The sequence below is a fragment of the Coregonus lavaretus genome (genome assembly GCF_964263955.1).
Source record: "Coregonus lavaretus genome assembly, chromosome: 13".
NCBI classification, from domain to species: domain Eukaryota; kingdom Metazoa; phylum Chordata; class Actinopteri; order Salmoniformes; family Salmonidae; genus Coregonus; species Coregonus lavaretus.
The window spans coordinates 17883093-17907205 of NC_140000.1; the positions used below are offsets into that span (position 1 = coordinate 17883093).

General features: G+C 43.8%; 1 protein-coding gene across 6 annotated transcripts in view; it reads right to left on the reverse strand.

Annotated features, from left to right (window-relative positions):
* Window positions 1–20107, reverse strand: part of LOC311139863 (E3 ubiquitin-protein ligase UBR5-like) — a 38701-nt gene extending 18594 nt beyond the window's left edge. For 5 of the 6 annotated variants that reach the window (XM_084174850.1, XM_084174847.1, XM_084174846.1 and 2 more), the window contains exons 1-34: window positions 19869–20107; window positions 16576–16620; window positions 16324–16405; window positions 15700–15776; window positions 13109–13231; window positions 12172–12463; window positions 11757–11916; window positions 11283–11432; window positions 10407–10618; window positions 9996–10112; window positions 9504–9769; window positions 9048–9165; window positions 8673–8857; window positions 8330–8439; window positions 7812–7924; window positions 7332–7493; window positions 7001–7112; window positions 6714–6868; window positions 6211–6408; window positions 5688–5898; window positions 5271–5397; window positions 4702–4949; window positions 4260–4383; window positions 3895–3992; window positions 3472–3629; window positions 3237–3328; window positions 2931–3077; window positions 2637–2755; window positions 2351–2477; window positions 1646–1775; window positions 1132–1292; window positions 706–945; window positions 375–501; window positions 69–180 (exon numbers count right to left, since the gene is read on the reverse strand). In XM_084174850.1, coding sequence (XP_084030976.1) covers window positions 69–180; window positions 375–501; window positions 706–945; window positions 1132–1292; window positions 1646–1775; window positions 2351–2477; window positions 2637–2755; window positions 2931–3077; window positions 3237–3328; window positions 3472–3629; window positions 3895–3992; window positions 4260–4383; window positions 4702–4949; window positions 5271–5397; window positions 5688–5898; window positions 6211–6408; window positions 6714–6868; window positions 7001–7112; window positions 7332–7493; window positions 7812–7924; window positions 8330–8439; window positions 8673–8857; window positions 9048–9165; window positions 9504–9769; window positions 9996–10112; window positions 10407–10618; window positions 11283–11432; window positions 11757–11916; window positions 12172–12463; window positions 13109–13231; window positions 15700–15776; window positions 16324–16405; window positions 16576–16620; window positions 19869–19930 — 4960 coding nt within the window. In that variant the 5' untranslated portion in view covers window positions 19931–20107. The remainder of the gene's footprint in view (window positions 1–68; window positions 181–374; window positions 502–705; window positions 946–1131; window positions 1293–1645; window positions 1776–2350; window positions 2478–2636; window positions 2756–2930; window positions 3078–3236; window positions 3329–3471; window positions 3630–3894; window positions 3993–4259; window positions 4384–4701; window positions 4950–5270; window positions 5398–5687; window positions 5899–6210; window positions 6409–6713; window positions 6869–7000; window positions 7113–7331; window positions 7494–7811; window positions 7925–8329; window positions 8440–8672; window positions 8858–9047; window positions 9166–9503; window positions 9770–9995; window positions 10113–10406; window positions 10619–11282; window positions 11433–11756; window positions 11917–12171; window positions 12464–13108; window positions 13232–15699; window positions 15777–16323; window positions 16406–16575; window positions 16621–19868) is intronic. The other variant, XM_084174845.1, reaches the window with a different exon arrangement.
* Window positions 20108–24113: the final 4006 nt, after the last annotated feature.

The window sequence follows — 24113 nt, forward strand, 5'->3', positions numbered from 1 at the left end:
ATTCCAAAATGTGCTTCATTCTAAACACATCAGTGGTAGAAAAAAAGATGGCATCAGTCCAGTCTCACCATCCTCATCATGTTCATCATGCTGTCCCTCTGCCTCAGCGTTCTCCTCTCCCTGTTCCTCCTGGTCTTCATGGTGATCCTCCTCCCCGGCAACGCCCTCGACAACCTCCACCTGCCACAGACAGAGGTAGACAGTTGGGAATCAGTACAGAGAAAGCACAGGACATCAAGGGTTGGGCTCAATTCCATTTCAGTCAATTTCGGAAGTAAACTGAAATTCCAATTAAACTGACAGCAACCCTGATTACACCCAACACTTTGATCTTTGCCCCCCATTGAAATGTTACTGTTCTAGTGAGACTTCACCTCTTCAACGTCAGCAGACACAATGTCATCCTGCTCCTCGTCTCTCCCTCCTCTGACCGGCTGGGACTGGCTGCTGCGGCGAGGCTGGGGGTTCCTGATGATGTAGGACGACGCAGTCTGACTAGGACTGACACACACACAGGCAAGCAAGACCATTTGAGTTAACAATGCCCATGTTTAAATCCAAGCCCCTTTAAACTAATTTATACACGGCAGAAGTGTCACCCTAGATTACATTTTCCCAGAGGCAGGTCAAAGACCTCCAAATCAACAGAGCTGGGGAACACGGTCTGCATGTCGGTCTGTGCGAACGCAGAGTAAAACCACTCACTTGCTGGACTGGTCTGGGGAGGGTCTCGGTGGCAAGGGTTCCACAGAGAAGAGTTCCTCACTTCCCTGCACGGCATCAATGCTGGTGCTGGCCAGGGTGAAGGGGGCGGTGGGCCGGGCGATGCCCATCCTCACGGGCACGATGAGGGACTCCGCCACGTTACACAGCTCCTCCACCGCATAGGGCAGCAGGGCCTGGAAGACACGCCTGCACTTCCCAATGGGCTGGGGGATGAAGTTACTGGAACAAAGACAAAGGAGATTAGATGTACACAACTGGTAGTACCAAATCAGTCCTGTTGCTATGTTTCTATTCACCTAGGAGTTAGGAGCAGCACAACACATATAAAAGCTATGTTTAAATCCACTAAAGGACTAGCCCAGTACAACAGGAAAATGGAGATCAATCTGGATTTGGCACTCATACTTTTTCTTTTTGGACGAGGCCATCTCGACGCTGAGGATGACAAACACCCTGGCCACGGAGCGCAGGAACCTCCTGGTGACGACGATGGCCTCCTCTCTCCGGCCAGGAGTGTACTTGTTCTGCAGTTCCTTCACCAAGGTCCCCAGCAGGGTATCAATAAACTACAGGAGACAGAGAAGATCCAGAGACGGTTAGCTAACACACACGGAACGGACCACCTTCAAGGTTGACTCCACATACTTATAACACCTAGAGGGATTATGTTGCACTTGCCACATAGATAGGTGGTGTACCCTCTGGGCAAGGTTCTCTGACCCAAATGAAATGGAAATTCTTATTGAAATAGGTTTTTAGTCCAGGACTAGGCGTAATCAGTGTCTGAGAAAGCGACCCAGACAGAGTACTTGCAACAGAAGATAGGCAGTGCGTCCTCTAGGTGTTACAACTGTGGTTGACTGAATCCAGAAGCTCTGAGTAATTTAAGGGGGGGGGTGACTAGACTGACCCGACTTACTGTAATGTCAGGGGCACACTTGACGATGAGGCAGTGTGTGAAGCAGTCCAGGCGGATGGTGCCACTCTGCTGGTTCAGGTACACCTGCTCCTCTGGAAGGAGATGGGCGATACGGCTGCTGGCACTCAGCCTGGAAAAACAACACAACCAGGACGCCAGAGTTAAAAACAGCTGCTCACCCGATAAGGTACATTTCCTGAAGAAAATGTGTGCGCTTGCTTCAGCTGTCTAAAATAGTTGTGGTAATGGTGAGATGGACAGAGAGAGGTAGGAGGGATGGACAGAGAGAGGTAGGAGGTATGGACAGAGAGAGGTAGGAGGTATGGACAGAGAGAGGTAGGAGGGATGGACAGAGAGAGGTAGGAGGGATGGACAGAGAGAGGTAGGAGGGATGGACAGAGAGAGGTAGGAGGGATGGACATAGAGAGGTAGGAGGGATGGACAGAGAGAGGTAGGAGGGATGGACAGAGAGAGGTAGGAGGGATGGACAGAGAGAGGTAGGAGGTATGGACAGAGAGAGGTAGGAGGTATGGACAGAGAGAGGTAGGAGGGATGGACAGAGAGAGGTAGGAGGGATGGACAGAGAGAGGTAGGAGGTATGGACAGAGAGAGGTAGGAGGTATGGACAGAGAGAGGTAGGAGGGATGGACAGAGAGAGGTTTGATAGGTGACACTGGGCTGGTGAAGGCAGGCAGGGCTACTCACGGGTCTTTATTCTCCTGGGATCCGAACATGATCATGGACTTGAGAGCGTTCCAGTCCTGTAGCACCCTCTCCAGGGCCAGCTGGGCGAAGCGCGGAGGCTCCAGGTCATGGTCCGGCATGTCAGAGTCTGACACACAGGAGGGACAACATTAAAAAAACGATTAGAATTGTCTCTTAGAATAGAGAATTGACGTGAATAAAAATAAACATTGAGCCATCGTGCTAAGAGTATCAGTGTTGCCGGAGGTGAAACCAGGCCTGACAACAGTAGTAAACCTCCACCCACCTTCAGCATTGGCAGCCTTGCGGTTCCTGTCCTCTCGGATGCGAGGGGGCCGGTATTGGCAGTGCTCCACACTCTGCCTAGCAACAGTCTGCACCAAGAACAGAAGGATATGCTCCCCCCTGTTGGCCAGCCAGAGAGAAGAGGAAAAACACATTACTAAAGCCCCCGAAAAAAACACAATGGTATGACGCCTTACAGATTGAATGAAGAGAACCAACATTGGATTTAAAAACAATACGTGTTAGCAAAGAACACAAAATACAGCCTACAGTCAGTCGGTGTGTGTGTGTTTACCGGCTGTTAGGGCTGGTGACCAGGTTAGTGGTGGTGAGCAGTCTGTAGAGAAGGTCCAGGCGAGCAGCTTTCTGTCCAGCGATCAGCGTCTTACACTTACACTTCTCCCAGCAGTCACAGTACGCAGTGGGAGAGGTCCTCTTGAGTCTGGGGAGAAAGACATTAACGTTTACTGTAAAGGCCTGGTGCAAATCATAGGTATCAGTGTCAGTATTGCATTACATTACATTATAACAGTATTAAACCAGGATATAATTAATAAAATCCACTAACAAAGGACACCAGAATGGAGAGTGAAGTACATACTTGCAGTCGTGTCCTTTGTGACACACCCTGGCACACTCAGTGCAGCAGCAGAGAGACTCCAACAGGCCGCAGGTCCGGCACTCAAAGATATCCTAGTTGGGACACAAGAGTAAATGGTCAGCAAAGATTCCAATCTGTGAAAAAGCAAACCAGTGTGAACGGCTGATTCATTTGTTGTGCGCGTTGCATTGTCCTCCCAAGAGACCCACCTGGTGTGTGTGAGTGTCTCTCTCACCTGGTTGATGTGTTCAGCTCCTGTCCAGGTGAAACTGCAGGTGTCGTTGCAGCAGAGGACGTAGAGAGGAGAGTCGTCAGGGTTGGTCCCCGAGGGACAGATCATCTCCATGAACACAGTCTCTGCATTCACCTTCTCCGTCATGCCAGGGTCTCCCACTACACAACACAAACAGGTTTTGCAACGGAACATTAAAATCTGGGTTTTTATTAGGCATAAAGTTTAGGTAGTGTCTCCCCATTAAAACAATTCTGTTCTCTCCCAATTTAAACACAGTACATGTATAATCACTTTATGTATAGATGAATGACTTCAGATGGCTTTACATCAACATGTCAGCATTCTCATCCATTAGTAGCGCTGCCAAATAGTCTCCTCTTTCTCAACCAAAGATCTATGAACTGAGTGTAGTGAGTGACGTACCCTTGGCCATTTTCTGCGCAGCCTCCAGAACAGTGATGGCAGCTGGGTAAGCTCTCCCGCTGACTGCCAGCATGAACGGGGTCATTCCACGGGCATCCCTGTCAAACACACACACACACACACACACTTTAGAACAGCAATAAAAAGGTGGACCTTTTGAGCAATAGTTCAGTTCAGTATTTTAATGAAACAAGGCATTACTGTGTTATAAAATTAAAAGGCTTGACCAGACCCACTGGCCTTCTCAACTCTCAATCTCCCCTTCAATCACACCTGCCTCTATCATAAACAATAAAATACAAAGGAAGAATGGAACGCTCCTTTTTTTTTTTTTAAAGGAAGAAGAAAAAACAATGAGCCTTTACTTAGCGGAGAGCAGCTCGCGGAGGTGTGGCCTGAGAACCATGCTGTCACACATCAGTTTGAGGATGAGGTGGGCGTTGGCCTTGCGGTCTTTAGACTCCACCACCGAAGGCTCAGAGGAGGGGCCTGGGGCAGGAGGAGAAACAGGGATGGAACAGGTCATTAGAGACATTGAGAGAGTTCGGGAACAACAATAGGGTAACCCAAACACTAACTTCACATCTGAGCATGTATGGCTGTATGGTGAGGAAGTAGCTAGCTATTGGTTTGTTCCAAATGGCACCCTATTCCTTATATACAGGCTCTGGCCATAAGTAGTGTTCTAAACAGGGAATTGGGTGACATTTAGTACCACACAGGCTAGGTATCTGACCTGGGATAGTGGTGTAGCTAGCTAGGTGTGGTTGTATGTTGAGGAATGAGTTATCTAGCTAGGTATCCGACCTGGTATAGTGGAGGTGCTGGGGCCCTGGCTGGTCCCTGTAGAGGCTGTGGTGAGAGATCCCACTGCAGGGGCCAGGATGAAGTCTATGTCACCGTCTGGGTCCATGGGAGGGGGGTCGGGCACCCAGCTGGGTGGGGCGATGGGAGGGGACACGGGGTCCTGGTGATCGCTGGAGGAGGGGCCAGACTCGTGACGGCCAAGCCCCGCTGCTCTCAGAGAGCGCCTCATCATCTCCCTCAGACGCAGCCTGCGCCAGACAGAACACACATAACAGGTTAGCACGAGTGGTGGAAAGACACAATGGGACTGACATGTGGACATAAACGGGCATCAAGATAGTGTTCTTGGTGTCAAGTGTCTTAAATGGCATCCTGACAGGAATTCTGACAGATTTCTAAGAATGAAAAGAAATGCCAATAGGCTCAGTCAAATTATTTCACTTCTTGTGCATTATGGAAATATCAGTTAGTATAATCCAGTTCTTTAGTGTTTTTCATCATGAACATGTACCCTGCAAGAAAATAGTCAACTTAAAAACAGTAGACTTAGATTTGTATAAGTTAGTTACCCTCTGCTGCTAGAAGAGCCGGTCCTGTTCCCAGAGCTGTTGCTAGACACCACAGAGATAGCGTTGGCAATGGCCTCCACTGCTGACAGTCTCTCTGCAAACGTATTCCTCTCAGACCGTTCAGCTTCTGGAAAAAACCAGCCCAACAGTTACCATACATACACAGGGAGATGGAGAATGGGGAAATAATGGAAGTCAAACGGGAGATGGGAAAGATAACACAGAGGATGGCTCAAAACTAACACTGTGCCTTCTGAGACTAAGAGTCTTGACGCTGGTGCAACCTCACAGAACGTTCAGATTGGAATACATTGTATTGAACAGATAGAACAGGGAATCCAGTTAACTCAGTTTGATTTCCATCTGCAACGTTTCATCTCGCTGTATACACCACCCAGCACTCTGGCCCTGGTTTACCTTCCTCCTCCTTGGTCTCCTTGTTGCTGACGGGGAAGCAGACGGAGACACAGGCGTGGAGGATGTTGCGGTTGCCGTCGCAGCGGTGGCCCAGGAAGGAGTGGAGGACGTGGGGACTCTGCTCCAGGAGAACAGCCTGCTCCAGGTTCACCAGGTACTGACGACAGGCCTCAAAGTCACAACGCAGCACGTGCTGCATCAACGTCTGCTTCTGGAAACACAAGTCGAACAATGTTATTTAAAGCGCATCAGCACAGCGTCTCCATACACCTTAAAAACATACAAAATACAAAAGCATTTAGTCAACAACGGAATACAATAACGGACAGTTTCTTGGGTTAAAAACTGCCTTTTCCTGGGCTAAAAAGCACTTTCAATGTAGATCCTATATTGAGCATGTTTTTTTTTGTCCAGAAGTAAGCTCAATCTAGGGAAACCACCGAAAGTTATGATCATCCCAGTAACAAATTGACCATCAAATAAATAATCCCCCTTGAGCTATAAATAATCACATTTTGCTAACCTCCACAGCCAATATGATAATAGCAGCTTTCTTCTTGATGGTGGAGTTGGTGGGGAGGTTGGCCAGGGAGTGCACCCCCATGCCCAGGCTGGCGATGGGCGGCAGGTCCAACCACTCAGGGTCTCGGATCCCACCCATACAGTCTTTGGCCATTGGGTAAATTGTGCCGTTCCCATCCCGAAGGATGACTGGAGAGTCCTGGAAATAAAATGATGAAAGTCAAAATGTGCTTCCTCCCTATACAGTACATAAAGCATATGAGATAGAAACACCTGCACATTGTTCTACATGCTTCCATATAGTTTATTCCATTTGGTCAAAATGTTGCAATAAACTCTTCAGGACCATAGAACAGTCTGAATGTGTTTCTAATCATATGACAGCTTCTGTAATGTGTACCTGAGGAAATAGTTGGATATGCGATTGCCTACACAAACTTTTCGCAATACATGAAGCATGGCTATATTAGAAAAGGTTGTATTGAGTAGCGGAGAGGTGCTGACCTGTCCTGCGGTGAAGATGGCCACGTTGCGTTCACTCTGCCCCAGGAAGGCTAGGTTACTGGTGGGGAAGTTATTCTCCTGCTCTGCTTTGCCTGTGGCCAGGTCAAAGATACAGTACCTCACCCAGTTACCCGTCTTCAGCACTGCGTGGACTCCTGAAGGGGCAGACAACACAGCAAGTCAGAAATACACACAGAATTCATTCATATCTACACTTAAACACAATACTACATTATCGGCACGGACATCAATTACCACATTGTATTGTTATGCTAATGTCTTCTTACCTTTGGAGTCAACATTCACAGCCAGAATCTCAGCTTTCTCTGGGATGCATAGTTTTTTAGGTGTGCGCTGGAAGCAATCTGGAACTTTAGGTGTTCCACCAGTTTTTACCACCTTTTGAAAAAAAGAGATGGGCACCAGTTTTTAGACAACCAACATTTATACAACAGCTACTTCACACAAACGTAATACTACAAAGACAGATAGATTAATGAAATAATTGAAAACATTATTAATCCATCACTGAAAATACACATTTGTATGTGAGTAATAATAACTACACTATAAAGTTTCCTAAGTATGTGAGTGTAAGTGAGGATCTAGTAGTCGTACCTGTAACTCATCTATTCTGAGCAGCCTACAGTCCTGCAGCAGTGAGGAAGGGTCAGAGTCAGTTATGGGAGCTGCAGCACTAGGCTGACTCGGCTGTGTGCTCACGCTGCTTGACGTCCCTGGAAACTTCACAGCTACATACGCACCATCCACTTTTAGCACCTGAAGTTAAAAGATGGAGCTGTTGCAAATAGGACCGTCGTGAAGACACCACAATAACACAACAGACAAACCACAGGATACAAAACATGATACTACTGCTTTGAGTTCTGCTCTTAGACATTTCTTTACATGTAAATGAAAACAAATTTAATAAAAAAATTACTGAGAATTATAGACTAGAACGTTTTAGAAACAACTATCAAATATGTGATCAATCTAAATATTTTACACAATGTTAATCAAAACAAAACAATGGTGTCTATCCCCCCGTCTGCCAGAGAGAGTTAGGGTCTGGTCCCTTCCTGTAGCCGCACCCACCTTTCCCACAGGGACATTTTTAACATCCTCCACAAACACCACTTCCCGAAGAGGCCACTGCTCCTCGTTCACCTTCTCCTCCTCTTTGGGAGCCGGGGTTGAGCGTCTTCGTTCTGTAATGGCACACAACACGTTAGGATAGTCATACAACACCAGACCAGAGATAATAAACATGTCAAATTCCCGAGGTGCGCTTGATTTAGCTTGTCCGCTGTGCAAGGTGGGCAGGGTTTGCACTTTTAGGACTATCCAATTGGGGTTCAATTGTACCAGGCAAGCTAAATCATGCGCAGCAAAAGCAAACCAGGTCTCGTAAGCAGATACAGCAGATTTCATTATCAGATACATCAACTAGAGACAAACTGAAACTGCTAGCAGCAACAACAACAAAAAGAGACCTGCAATTGCCACACCAACCGTTTCAAAGGCAAATGAGTCATGGCAATATTAGAGAGAGAGAGAGAGAGAGAGAGAGAGAGAAAGAGGTGGTTAGTATAGTAGCTAGTAATGTGACGTACTGTAGGGCAGCGAGGCACTGCTAGCAATGGAGGAGGTGTCACTGCAGGTGGAGGCCGGGGAGGGAGGGGGCCCCATCTCAGTCTTTACCAACTCCGGCTTGCTCTCCGTTCTAAGGAGAGAATGGGTAGGATTGAGTTCATGAGTGTTTAAGACGAGGGCCATTGATTTAGATTTGGAGTGCATTAAAAGGGAACATCTGGCCCCAATTCACTCCCTACCCCTTCCCATTGGGCCTAACCCTTTAATATTTGCAAATCTGCAGACATAGAAGGGTTAGGGTCCAGGGAAAGGGTCAGGGAGCGAATTGAGTCCAACTGCTCTCTAAATTGGAAGCTAACTCACTTGATCTCCTGGGTCTTGGTGGTCTTGTCCATGTTCTTGAGGCTCTCTGGCGATCGCAGCTGGAACCTGCAGCTATCATTCATGTTCCAGACAGACTCGAGGAGCAGTCCCACCTTGGGGATCCCAGCGTTGACAGAAAACGCCACGGCACCGGCGTGGTAGAGGGGGTTATTCCTCAGGCACACCTGGAGAGAGGACACAAACACCTGTTCACATTCGTTCAAAAGCAGTGTACGAGTGTACGCAACAGACATCCAATCGGATTCACAGGTGCAGAGAACAAACACATTTCAGGAAAAAGAAAGGAACATTTATACACGGGGTTCTAATGCTCCCATAGTCTTGGTTTTATGTTATGTTGTTATGTTATCTCACCTGCGTTCCCACAGTGATGTTGGGTATTGAGGAGATGCCGGCACTGGACTTTGGCTTCTTGTTCTTGGCTCTAGCCTTTTCAAGCATCTTTTTCCGTTGACTAAAAGGCACAACACCCCTAAGGAGACATTTCAAAACATAAACCACTATCCTCCAACCTAATCTTCTTGTATGCATAAATCTCTCAAGGACCGAGTTCTACATTTGGATTGGACATTTGAGTAGAGCGAGGGCCTCTGGCCAGCCACTGCCCGAGTTCAACTAGTATTTGTTTTCTTTCAAATACTTTAGCTGCACTTGATTGCGCTTGCTTGGCACAATCCCTGTGCAAATCCAGCCAATCTGGCACTTCAGGAAAGTTCAATCAAACGCTCAAACCATTTCAAGAAAAACAAATACCATTTGAACCCAGGTGTGCCACCGCCCGAGAGGAGAGGATTAAGTACTCCAACTCACCACCAGTACAGGCTGCTCTCCAGCTGGGCGCAGGTGAAGAGGGCACAGCAGTGCAGAGACACGATGCGCTCCCCCTGAAGCTCAGGGTAGGTCTGGGCACTGTGTTCCAGCTTGGACGCCACGCTGCTCAGGGTGTCATCCATCCAGGTCGCCACCTTGTTGGTCTCTGTGGCCACGGTGGCTCTGATGCTGTTAGCAGACAGCAGGGTGATCTTCTCATTGGTCAAGCCCAGGAAGGACACCCGGGGGTGGCGGATAGAAGGGTTCTGATTGGAGGAGAGAGTTGATGATTACTATATGGGGTGAGGTTGCAAATAAAATGTGTATTTGAATAAAAGCACTTATTTGCAAAGTAGTCCTCAGGAGGAGTTAGTGTTCTTACTGTACAGCATTGGTCTCTAATACATAATTTGAATTCTATTTGATAAATGCTGCTGCTGAATCCTTCATTGTTCATGTCCTGTTGGCTTGTTGTACAGTATTGTTGTTTACCTGTGTGTTTCTGTATGGTTCTGGTTCACTCCACTTCCACTGGTAGAGTTCCCCCTTAGAGCTCACTGCCACCAGCTCAGAGAACAATGACCCGATGCTCACAAACTTCACACCATCCTGGACCAAAACACCAACAGAAACATTACTTAGAAAAATTTGCTAATCTGATCTGTGCATATTAACTCAAAGCAATATTGAGGATATAGACCTAGCGAAAACTATTAAAACATATTGATATAAATAAACCAAGTGGGAAATCCATTAATGTGATAAATGAATACTGTCATTTTCCCTGAATAAGCTTTATTGACATCACATCTGAATATATGAAAAACAAAAAGAGTGGACCTTCCCATTAATCAAATTATTCCATCAACCAATCAACGTCCCTATCCTCCCAGAGACGCCCACCTTATCAGGCCACCACTGCAGCTCCTCGCCCAGAGAGACAGGGCTCTGGACGGGGATGTTCTTCTTGTCCAGGCTGGGCTCCCCCTCGCGGCTGGTGGAGCCCCTCTCCGTGTCAAACGAGGCCCCATCCAGCCACCTCCGCTCCCGCAACCTCAACACAGACTCGCGCTCACGCAACAGCTCTGAGTCGCGCTCTAAGGGAAGAAGGAGAACTGGTATGGCAATGGGGTCACACCAGCGGGATAAAAGTAAGCCACTCTCTGGGGAAGACCCGTCAACAAATTAAAGAGATTTGTTTTATAATTATGCAAATAAAACGGTTTTGGCAGTAAAAATGTGAAAGTTAGTTAATAGTGGTGTCTGCCTGTCTGCACGCTCACATGTGGAAATGTGAGGTAGGAGGACAGATCAGGATAGTTTAGCACTAGACATGCATTATGTGGGAGAGGGTTTTTCCTACAGCATAGGGCTGCAGTAGAGAGAGGTGCCTGTTATATGACAGGGTCTAGCGGGCCTTTCTCAGAGGGCTCACTGAAGAACAGGTATTATGGCCATGCAGCACCCTGAAAACACACACATCCACAACAACACACACATCCACAACAACACATCCACATGGGCTTTGCCGACAGGTTGAAGAGGAAAGACTAGTATTGACTAACGGCATACCTCAACTATCAGGGAACTAAAAGCATATACTATGTATGGTGAAAAGTAATCCTACATCCATTTAGGTAACAGATAATGTAACTTGTTACTACTAATTCAACTACTACTATTTAGGAAGAGAAATATGATTTCAATCTCCACCTCCTGACTACAGAAGAGGACAACGGTCCCTGGGCAGCAGCTCTGCGTGTCAGGTTGGTCAGTTACCTCGCGAGGAGCCCAGGCGGGACAGGGAGGAGCGTCTGAAGGAGGGGTAGCCGAAGTAGCTGATGTCCTCAGAGAACATGGCGTCAGCGTCGATGATGACACTGGGGTGGGCTGAGTGGATGTCAGCATCCAGCAGAGACATCAGGTCCTCTGTAAGATCCAACACAAAAGAGAGGGATGTTTATTACATGACTATTGCTGTCCCATCAGACAAGGGTCAAACCCATGGGTTAATAAACACGTTTGGGGACTACTCCATTGGTTCCACAAATGTAGCAAATCACAAATACCAACTAACTATACAAAACTTAGTTCTGGAGAACGCTTTCACATAACCCTGTTAAACCAGACCAAACTGTTTGAGAGCCCTGTGCTCTTTCATACAAGGCTGCTATGTTGAGTCTTTCTCGCAAAAGAGATGATCTTAATGAGACAAAGCTGTAGAATATAATTGAAGGTGAAATAAAGTAGTACCTCCAGGGAGGTAGGACTCGCTGGCTGTGTCATCTCCATCGTCCCCGTCCTCATCGTCTCTGCTCAGCAGGTTGTTAACGGCCAGGTTGACATCCAGGTTGGTCCTCTGGAGCTCCCGGATGATCACACTCCTAGACTTCCCCTGGAGGACCACCTGAGCCTGGGGAAGAGGAGAGGCAACATGAAGATCACCACCTAGAAAACAACCATGTTGTGACTGTGGTTACTGAGCACCTGAGAGAAGTGAAGGCCATGGGTTGAGGACCTTGTTATCATTAATGAGGGGCTCTGGTAAATCTGATTTGTAAAAAGTGTTTTTCTTTAAAAGGGTATATTCAGTGATATGAAATCCTCAAACGGTGGTGTCACTTCATGAATTCAAATCAATGTCGTGACGACAGACAGCGGGTCTAACCTGGGAAATGAGTTCCTCTGGGATGACCGAGGCAGGGATGACAGGCTGGGGCTGGCTGCCCAGGAGACCAGAGCCCCGGTCCCTCCCCGTGCGGATCACCCTGGTCTGACGTCTTGAGTCCCGGGCAGCTGTAGATGACCTCCCGGAAGAGCCTCCACCACCTCCTCCACTGACAGCTCCTCCTACACCTCCTCCCCCTGCACCTCCTACACTGCTGCTGCCGCCGCCGCCGCCACCACCACCGCCTCCTCCTCCTCCTGATCCACCATTCACCCCGGAGCTCCAGCGACTCCTGTTATAGCACAAGGCGAAGGTCAGGCACAGCAGTCAGCCACACAGCAGAAACTCTTAAATCAACACAAGGCTGCCTGCCTGCACACTGGATTAGCAATTAGCCGTTGGACAGCTGGCTTTCAGAGAGAGCAGAGGTCCTAGGGTATTTACGCATACCGCAATTTGAAAGCAATAGTTTGGTAGCAAATGTATTTTGTCATTTTTGAGATGAATTTGACCACATTAAATCGTATAATTAAGGGGCTGATTATGTAACAATTGGAAGAAAAGAAAAAAAGGGGGGGGGAAATACAATGGAGGATGGTAGATTGCTTTCACCTAGTGTTATTCAATTCAGCCCATAGCGTCAAGGCCCAATAGGTATGTTATGTTTATGCCTTTAACCTCAGAGCTGCTGCTGCTTGGGTTAGAAGGTCCCAATTTACAGTACAACTCTGTGGTACAAGGTCTGATTCTGACTGCGCCATCTCATTTTACATGGACAAAACCTGAATCCTAGATAATAATAATGCCTCCAGCAATCCTCCTGCAGCCGTCTTTGTCTAGGCCTACGTAGCGCTAATGCACATGAAGCCATATAAACGACTTTACCCGAGTGTGTCTAGGGGAGGTTTTTCTGAGAGCCCTTACTGCCAGAACTTACCCAAGGGTGTTGCCTGCCAGTCTGCCCAGTGTGTCAGAGCCAGACAGGAACCAGGGAGGATCACTAGTCCTGCCTGGCCTGGAGCTCCTTCCTGTCCCTGAACCACTGCCACTCAACTTTGAACTGGAAACAAAAGATGGGAAGACGGGAGATCAGATCAGTTACTACAAACCTAGTAGTCCCACATGATGGGACCAAAGATTAAGATGACAACCTGGGAGTGGAAATCCCAGGTTGTGGCCCATGTCTAGGGCTTTTACATGTTTATGTTTAAGGTTTAAAAAAACAACAGGGGAAATGGTGGAGGCTAGCATGGCAACACCCTCAGGAATCAGAATTGGCTGCAACTCGTTCCGCCTTCAAGACTTATCCCTTTTTAAAGGTACTTGGGGTTTTTTAGGGCTGCGATTGCTAACTCCTACAATAAGATAATTTGATATGATCAGAGTGTAGTGTTATATATATGTGATGCCTATTGTACATAGATGTATGAATTTGCTGCAGTCTACGTTTGAGTCAATTGCATTACATACTTGCCAACAAATCATGAGCAACGCCTGACACTGACCATAACAGCATTGTCCTGTCTGAGATTCAAACCCATTACTCTTTTGTACACACCATCTCAATATATTGTGAATTGCTTCCCAATTAAAGAATGCAGATACATTTTACTAATAGGCATTTTAGTGACACACACAAAATATAGAAACGTGTTTTATTTAGCAATTGAGTATAGTAGGCCTAACAATGAAAGGAATTGTGCAGACTTCTGCAGAAATAAAATATCAGTAATCTGTAAAAATGTACATTTGTTTACCATTTATTACACTTGAATAAAAACATGAAATACATAGTGCGGAGTGTGACTGGATAGTATTCCGAGAGAAAGCTTTGTCCAGTCAGCTGTCAAAGTTGCTGATTGCAAATATGCAGTGCTCGTTTCCACAGTAAGGCTTTCCAGTAACCCACAATGCGGCTGACTGCAAAGCTATTACCATCTGAAACCATCTCATTTTCTTTTGAAAAGTTCAGCTTATTTCACCATGCCAGGCAACAAAACACGTGCTCTGCAGAAAAGCTTAAAGTAAACCAGTCACATTATTTACCAGTCTTTCTCAGGCTGATTCACTTGCATGCTTTGCAACTAGAGGGCCTAGGTCACTGTTTGATGCTGTTCTGCTGGTAAGACGTATAGGGTATCAATGAAACTCACAAATACATGCTGCCCACCAACACAAACCCTACAATAGCTAAAAAAGGCATTCTTGCTCATACAAAATAAAACGCAGAAGAGCAAAGAGCAGATTCATAAATGCAATTGGCTTTCAGAACGTGGCCTATAATTTCTAAATACTAAGATACCATTGCAAGCTTTGTTTTGTTTAGTTTTTGTTTGGGACAGTAAACTGTAGAGATGGAAGAAAATACCAATTACTTATCTATAAAAAAAAAATTGTTCATGATGCAAAACAGCTTAACACAGGTCACAACACTTTCTGGTCTTTCATTTGTCATAGTGTGTTAAGTGACCAAGTAATAACATATAATAATAATAATCCCATTTAGCAGACGCTTTTATCCAAAGCGACTTAGTCATGTGCGCATACATTTTTACGTATGGGTGGTCCCGGGGATCGAAACCACTACCCTGGCGTTACAAGCGCCATGCTCTACCAATTGAACTACAGAGGACCACAACATCATGAAACCATTCTACTAGTAGGCCTAAGTACTTAGTAAGTCCTCAATGGAACTCAACTCGCAGGACTCACCATTGCTAGGCTTCAGCATGCAGGAGTCGTGTTAAGGCAGGATTTTGCGTTTTTTTCACACAGAAAAGGAAATATAAAACACAGAAAAAATATCTTGCTGCATTTTGTAAATGCAGTTCTTAAATGCTTCTTATTGTAAATTCTGCTCGGCTTCAGTCAGGGTTCGCGCCAAATCATGAATGTAAAAGGACTCATTTTGTGCTTCAGTTGCACTTGTCCAGTCGGATGAAATATCTTTGCTCTCGTCATTGGATCACCAGACAGCGCTCTGACTGATGTGATGTGTAGGGTACTTTCCGGTGTAGTTGTTACAGTAACAAAGCAAGATTAACTTCCAGCAAAACATTAGGAAATGTAGCTGGCTACATTTTTTCTACAACAAACATTACAAATATTTTTTTGCGAAAAAAATAACTTGCTTTTTCATTGCAAGCTAATTTACTAGCCAAATAGCGTTGCACGTCTGTTGTCATCTGATGAAAAAAAAATTCTGGCGAATGTGTTGCACTAATGTATTTTGTGTGAAGAAAAACTATATAGTTGCATGCCCCTTACCACTCTACTGAAGCAAAAAAACACTTGACTTTCAATATAAAACACAGGTGAAATGGTTTAAAACGCAGATTTTGTCGGTATATGTTTTGAAAATGCATATTTCAGAAAGCTAATGCAACCCCCGGAATATAAAAAAATATATACAATATTTGGCCTTGAGTAATGACCTGAATGATAATCGCAGTGATCTCCCAATGCATTTGGAGTTCTCTTAAAAACTCCATTAGAATGAAACTATTTTCCTAGTGTAAACAGTCTCACCCATCGTTGCCATCTGGTTTGGTCAGCTCCAGACGATCAGGCTGGACAGCAAAGCTGATCCGACATACACGTCCATCCTGGAAAGAAATTACTCCATATTATCAAAACAAATCAAATTGTATTTGTCACATGCGCCGAATACAACAGGTGTAGACCTTACTGTGAAATGCTTACTTACAAGCCCTTAACCAACAATGCAGTTCAAGAAATAGAGTTAAGAAAATATTTACTAAATAAAATAAAGTAAGGGGGGGGGGGGGTCAATGTAAATAGTCCGGGTGGCCATTTGATTAATTGTTCAGCAGTCTTATGGCTTGGGGGTAGAAGCTGTTAAGGAGCCTTTAATAAGTTACAAACGATGCACACAAAAAACACAGTTGGTCAGGAGCCCGTAAAACAACAGCCATTCCCTCCAGTGCCATTACTACAGAAAAGGTGATGGCATTTAACATAAAAAAGACTGCACTAACATGTTTATTTACTAATTCATGGTGCTCTTATTTTTCATAAGTAGCGCACTATAGGAAAAAGGGTGCCATTTGGGATCGCAACCGCCATCAAAATGTAGAGGCAGTACAGCTCAAACGTTATTGATTGTAATATACATAAATCCTTCGATGTTACCTCAAGCAGAAAGCCAGCATGGTTTGGTCCAACTACACACTGTTTTAAGGTAGCCTGCTCCAGCAGGTTGAGGTGTGGATGACTGCATTGAGAGAGACAGACAATGTAGTGAATGTTAACATGTAGAAAAGCTATAAGATCGCTATATATCTGTAGAGTGTGGTCCCCGCTGACAGACACATGGCTGAGTAATACATTTGCTGATAATTCCACCGTTAAAATAAAAATGTATAAAAAACATTAATGTCTTACCTGTTAAAGTTGTATTTGTTGAGTTTCTCCGACACTTCACGAAGCCTGTTAAGTATAATAAATAAGTAATAATAAAAAATTGACATTACTGAGATTGTTCATTTCCATTCACAGTGTGAATCTGTGCAATTCATGGTCTGGAAATCCATGGTCATGATACATGAGTTACTAGTCTGTACTCTGTGTAGACTCTATAAGGAGCATGGCATCTGCTTGCACATGACATTAACAAGAAGTCCGATGAGAATCTCAACTGCATGAATGCTGATGACAACAGTATCAAAATTGCTCACCAGCTTCATAAAAAAAAAAGTATCTAAATAACAGTATAGCTAAACAGTTAGAGCATGGTGTGTATAACCATCTGCACTGCATTGGGACTGTTGCCTTCACTCACAGAGTACATCAGTGGGCAGGTCATTCCCCCAGTCAAAGGGACAGGGCATGTGCTGAGCTACCATTCAAAAGTTTGGGGTCACTTAGAAATGTCCTTGTTTTCGAAAGAAAAGCAATTTTTTTGAACATTTTTATAATAACATCAAATTGATCAGAAATACAGTGTAGACATTGTTAATGTTGTAAATGGCTATTGTAGCTGGAAACGGCTGATTTTGAATGGAATATCTACATAGGCGTACAGAGGCCAATTATCAGCAACCATCAGTCCTGTGTTCCAATAGCACGTTGTGTTTGCTAATCCAAGTTTATAATTTTAAACTTTTGAATGGCAGTGTACATCCAACAGAGACATCAGTACTATTGTGACCTTTCATTTTAGTACAAGTTGATCAGAGTGATTATTTAGTACAACTCCAAGCCCATAACTGTCATCACCTTATTGCCCGTCTCTGCCACCATTCTAGACCAGCAAAATATTTGATTGTATCGAAGTTTAAAAACCACGTTGTGTAAAGCATGATAGGCTGACAGCTTTATTTCTTGTTTCAGCTCTAGCATCTATACTCTCGATGAGTGAACCAGGCACATGCCTTACTCCTTTTGCCTGCTATGAAATGACAGGTACAATAGGGTCAACAATAGTTTAAAAAGAGCTTCAACTGCTTTAGGCTACACTACTGGAAGCATTGATTCTCATTCTAATGGCTGAAGTACAACAATGGTTATGGTCACCAGAAATTGACTCGTTAACAGGAAACAGGTGAAGTGAACAAACATTTAATTAATCCATATACTAATGGGAGCAAGTCAATACACCAAGGCTATGTTATCATACAAAATGTCAGCCACAGAAAGTGGACAAATCTTGTCAAAGATACAATATTACCTGCTGCAAATGGGGGGGCGGGGGGCTTTCAGACAGTTGAACGCAAGCCGTATGGGGTGAAAATGTAAGTAATATGACATTTCCTGTCAAGCAAGCCCAGTGGACAAGCCGATGGATGGCGATGACTTATAAGGCATGGCCCGGCCGGTTGTCCAGTGACAGTAACCAGTCCCTCAGCAGAAGATAAACAATGAGCCAGCAACACTGCCTTGATATATGAGGCACACCACCCAGAGCCATTAATAACCAACATCAACAGGACAGAAGGGCTCTTTTACTCTGCAAGAAATGTGTTTGCGTATACTAAACCTAATGTTCTCCTCCTAACATGTACAAAAATTATATTATATCCATGTGGGTCAGAGAAGAATCAGTGTCCTCAGCCGGGTAATGAAAATACATCCTGAACAGTCGAGGCACAAGCAGTCCATGAGACTGGCTTATTGTGAGTCTCAACATATTCTTGTGTACAAATATCCTATTTACTTTTGGATAAAAGTATGCCTCTTAACAACTATGGTAAGAAACACCTCTTGGGTAAGACAAATAACTGCAGTTGGTCAATAAGTACAAAACCCTAGCTTCAAATGTCATATCCTTGCTTTTAATTCAATCTCATTCAAGATGTGCTTTTCCAAAGTCCCAACCTCTCTGTCTTAAAGTAGAACGGCCCATTAATCAGTTCAATCTCAATGGATGATATAAATAGGCTTACTATAAAATCACCTGCAGAGCAAAATACAGGTCACAATACACAGACAGTCAACTGTTCAGAGCTGGTCATTGTCTCGCTTAAGCTAACGTTATATATTATTTACACATATTTACTCACCACTTGGCCAGGTAACTACTCTGTAAAAATTATGTAATTTAAAGGCCAACTCCACCACTTTCAACCTCATTTTATTATGTCCAGCATATATGTGAAAAACGGCCCATTTCTAAGTTTTGTAGAAAAAAAATACAAAAGTTAAAGAGTTCACCCCGATGACATCATCAAAAGTTAAAACATTTTAAAATCAGTGATTTTCAAACGTATGAGATTCGCGGTGACATGGGGACCAAGAAAATACCCACCCTTGGCCTAGAAACTCGTTGCCGGTTTTGAAAATCACTTTTTTACTTTTAATCCATCCCTGCGATGTCACAGAGAAGCATTTTATTAGGACCTTTCTAATATTTTTAAACCACAGATCATAGAATAGCGCTGTTTTCACATGCTGTATGTAGACACTGGTTTGACGCTGGAGATTATGAATATGAGGTTGAAAACTGGCTGATGTTTATTCACGAGGAACAATATTAGTTGGCCGACTAGTTAGCTAACTAACGTCGTTGGTTGACTAGATAAACAAGTCGCAAATAAGCAATCCAATGTTAGCTTACAATTGGTTGGCTGGATAACGCTACCTAGCTAGCAAGAAAATATATTGGCACAAGTGTGGCTAGCTTAGCTAACATTATCTAGCAATGACTAGCTAATATATTAGCTAGCTAATTAGCCACTTAACTAGCTAGCTACATCTTCGATGGTTCCGTCGAGCTAGCCAACTCCCTCTAGATAGTCGACAATAAGATGTCCAAAGGTAGCTGGCATGACATACACAATGTCAATGCAAAAAAACAAACAATGACGGATCATTACAACGCTATAGTCACTGACGTTCCCTCATTTTTCCCCATCCCCCAACCCGCATTGTCAGTCTTAACTTTGACCATCGGCCAATCTTTCCAGGCAGAGAACGAACGAAACAGCTCGCTTAACTGCTGCTAGCTCTGACTAGCTAGCTTATTAGCATAGCAGGCTAGCTAACGTTAGCTACGTTGAAGAGGCTTGTTCAAGATGCCGGGCCTTGCTTCAAGTACGGTAAAGTGGTCGAAAATTGTTCGATTGAAATACACATGACAATATGAACATTGCTTCGAAACAAATAGATAATCGTCGGGTATCACACCCTACACATATATATTGATTGAAACATTTATTTTCCACGCCCGCAACAAATACCTGTCATTGAGCTGGTCCTCAGTCCCGGGCAACGGGTGAACCACGAAGTGAATGGATGTCATGGATCCAATCCAAATTAACACACAAATGTGTCAAGTGTGTGGGAAATGTTATTTTCTCGATAACTGTATATGTTAGGATTCATAGAAATATTTTATGACAAAAAATCCCGAGCTTAGAACTACAGCCTCCTCACCCACATGCCGCCATCTTAACTCTACCAAGCTTCTTCGTTCTGTGTGTTGATTAACGTTAGCACACGCAAACTCGATGCTGGTTGGACCTTGAACAGAAACAGGGGAATATGTTAAACGGAACGGGATTGGTTTAGAGAAGAAAGGCAATGAAGAGAAAGGAAATGAACATTTCTAGACGTCTAGCTTGTGCTATTTTAAAAAATAAAATCTATTGGATAGAAAGCAAGTCTATTGGATAGAAAGCAATAGTTTCATGGTCTCTGTTTTGATACAGACATTGTCTCTATAAAATATTTATATACATGGGTTGCCAATTTAGCCTACAGTCAAACAAGTAAGACAAAAACAGTTCCCCCAAGGGACACTGTCTGGAGCCTCTCCCTATTATAGGTCTCTAGGTCTACCCTAAATGAAAATGAAAAATAAAATAACACCAAGGGTTCACTCAGAGTTTGAGTGTGTGTTATGTGTTCATATATGATGTCTAGGTTTAGTAGGCTACAGTTGCTACTGTCTGTTTCGCATTGGTCCTGACGCAAGAGGGAGGATAATTATGGCAGTCTCCTCTCCTATAATAAAGATTATACACAATGCCTCCAGGTGCAAGATAAGGATGCACAAAGGAACGCTGCCAACAAATCCACGGCTGTTTGAGATAATCCATAATACATTTGGAGCTCTGTTGGGATTTAGCAAACAATGACAACAGGCGCTTCCTCTGACAATGACAAAACAGGGTCAATAGAGCAAACAAAATAATGTCTTACATTCAGACGTTTCCTTTCCACTCTGTCATTACTTTTCTGATTAATAAACATTCTCTGTTATGCAAACTGGTATGTGGATACTATAACATGGAGATTGATGATCACTGTCCAGTATGGCTTTCGTGTAGGTAGGTGTATATTAACCAATGATTGTATCCCATGCCATGTATAATCCCCATGCTCCCTCTGCTGGTTGACGTTCCCGCAGCTCAAGAGAGGAATTACCCACTGGGCACAGATGTAGTTTTGATTTACATTTGGTTGAGTTGTCAACTAACGTGAATTAAACGTGAAATCAAAAAACATTTGTCATTGGATTTAAGTTAAAAGTTGGTCGAAAAAATATGAAATTCTCTTATATTGATGACTTTTTGCAAATCCAATCAATTTTCCATTTTGATTCAAAGTCATCACATTTAATTTTTTGTTTGAAATGACGTGGAAACAAAGTTGATTCCGCCATTTTTTTGCCCAGTGGGTATAGTGGCGTGATGCGAAAGTTCAACAGATATAGCGATTGTCTATAGACCTTTAGTAACCACTGTCAAAATCATACATATGTCACATGTTCTATCAAAAGTGTTTTCTATTTTAATGCATTTATAAAACATTTACTTCCTGCATTTCAACACATTGAAAAAATGTGCAGTTTTCTAATGCTATTCTAGACATTTGTCATGAGGCTATGAGAAAATGTTGCATGTCTACACATGTTGCCATGTGTCAGAGAGAAAAAAGTGCTGTTTTACAGTGCTTCTCATGCTATTGCTCACATTTTGCCATGAGGCTGAGAGAGAATTTGGACATTTTAAATTCAACACATGTTGCTATCATAAGTTATCTGGGTGGCCCCCAACCTCCAGGGGGCCCACAACCCAATTTTGTAAATTCTTTTTTGGGGGGTTGGGGGCCCCTAGGGGGTCGGGGCCCTGCATGCCTGTTTGGTAATCCAACCTAATATTTAAATATCTACACATGAAAATGTAATATATTAAAGAGACAGAATAACCAAAGGGACACTGTATTAAAAATGCAATTCCTCTTTCTGAAATAATCGGAAATGAGGGAAATTGACAATAGAACAGCAGAGTAACCTTAGGCCAGCCTAGCTACAGTAAAGGGCACCCCTGCACTGCTTGATTCATGTTGCCCTGGATACGAGTGCTGTGCTGGCCTAATTATGGCAGAACCCCTGAAAGCGGCATGGCAGCAGGAACCAAAGGTATAATTATTTCAGCGGCTTTCGCTACACCTCCAGTGTGTGGGACTATATGTTACAGTACATATTTTTGAAGGAAAATAATGTACAAAATTTGATAGACCTGGTGCAGTTTTTTAGATAACTATTATGTAGCAGAAGCATTGATTGCATGTAGCTTAGAAACAGTATAGACCTATGGTATAACCTCCTGAGTGGCGCAGTGGTCTAAGGCACTGTGCCACTAGAGATCCTGGTTCGAATCCAGGCTCTGTCGGCAGCCGGCCGCGACCGGGAGACTCATGGACGGCGCACAATTGGCCCAGCGTCGTCCAGGGTAGGGGAGGGAATGGCCGGCAGGGATGTAGCTCAGTTGATAGAGCATGGGTTGTGGGTTCGATTCCCACGGGGGGCCAGTATAAAAAAAAAAATGTATTCACTAACTGTAAGTCGCTCTGGATAAGAGCGTCTGCTAAATGACTAAAATGTAAATGTATGTCTTTCTGGGTTACTTGAAGTTCGTTTTTTATACCAGCAGATGGCAGGCTTTGTCTTTCACTTTTTGAGAAGTGTGTTGTTGGCTGCTGATTGAGTATCCCAAAGACAGAGCCCTTATCCTACCGTTATGATATATTACTTTTTACATTTTAGTCATTTTAGCAGATGCTCTTATCCAGAGCGACTTACAGGAGCAATTAGGATTAAGTGCCTTGCTCAAGGCCACAGATTAGTACCCAATAACGCTTTGTCAAATCACAAGTATTTGCCTGTTTCTTAATTTTTAAAAACTTTTCCAGGAAATATTGTCTTTTATGATCACAGTATCAGAGGAAAAAATTATTTATGAAGGAATTTAATACAGAAAATAAAGATTTCTATATTTCTCAAAAAATAAAAGATACAGTATATGCTCTGTGTTAAAAAAACTAAAATAATTGAAAATGATACATCTGTGTTCTCAGGGTATTCAATTATCTCAATCAATCAATCACATTTAATTTACAAAGCCCTTTTTACATCAGTCACAAAGTGTTATACAGAAACCCAGCCTAAAACCCTGAACAGCAAGCAATACAGTTGTAGAAGCAACTGCTCATTTGAATGACAAAGAGAGGCACATGGACAATGCTGCAGGTTTGTCTGTTTGTCATCACTTTCTTCTTCGTTATCAGCCTATATAGAGAAAATGACCAATACTCTGACATTCATGCCTGAGAGCTCCACTTCTCTCTGCCTGCCCTGGCCCTGAGGTGAACAAGTGGAGAGAGAGAATCCTTCAGCTGACAGAGAGACTCTCTCATTCCCTCAGAATCAACATAAACTGCAAAGTTCCCAGAGAGCCAGCTGCTGTGATCTGCTTCACACTCACTTGCTTTCTTCAGTAAAGTTAGATTTGGTACAGCTGGTTGACAATTCTCTCAGTGGTATTGCAAAATGTTTCTACAAAAAAAGAAAAACATGAGGGTAAATCTGGTTCATGTGGCCATTGGTCTGGTACTATGCATACACATAAAGTAAATGTGAGGTGACCATGTTTTAGTTTCTTATGTTGTGTTATAACCTCTATGGTCTATGGTTATAACAGGTTTATAACAAATATTAACAATTTGTTTTTTACTTTCTCTTCAGGTTCGCTACATTTTTGTATTTCAATTGTCAGTGGCAAGGCACGTTATTTAGGGGGGGGGGGGGGGGGGGTCTTAGTTTACGTGATGAAATACATTGTTAAGATGTTGTTAAAATAGTTGGATGACTAAACACTGAATATTCAGATGATGTATATATTTAGCAGATTATGCTTGCTTAACTGTCTGACAAGACATTTCCCTAAAAATATCACCTGCAGGTTAATTTCCAGGAGTTAAACTGAGATTGAATAGCTGGTGAACTGTCTCCAAAGCATGTTGCTTTTCCAGAAATCCACTGTGTGCCTCTGTGTATTCCTACCTGAGGTTGTTGAACTCCATGCCAGTACCACTCTGTTGCCCCTAATCCTTAATGTAACCCCTTATCAGAGCCAAGTCAAACAAGATTATATTTAGATTACGGATCAATGTGTTGTCAAATGGCCTAAAATGGGGAT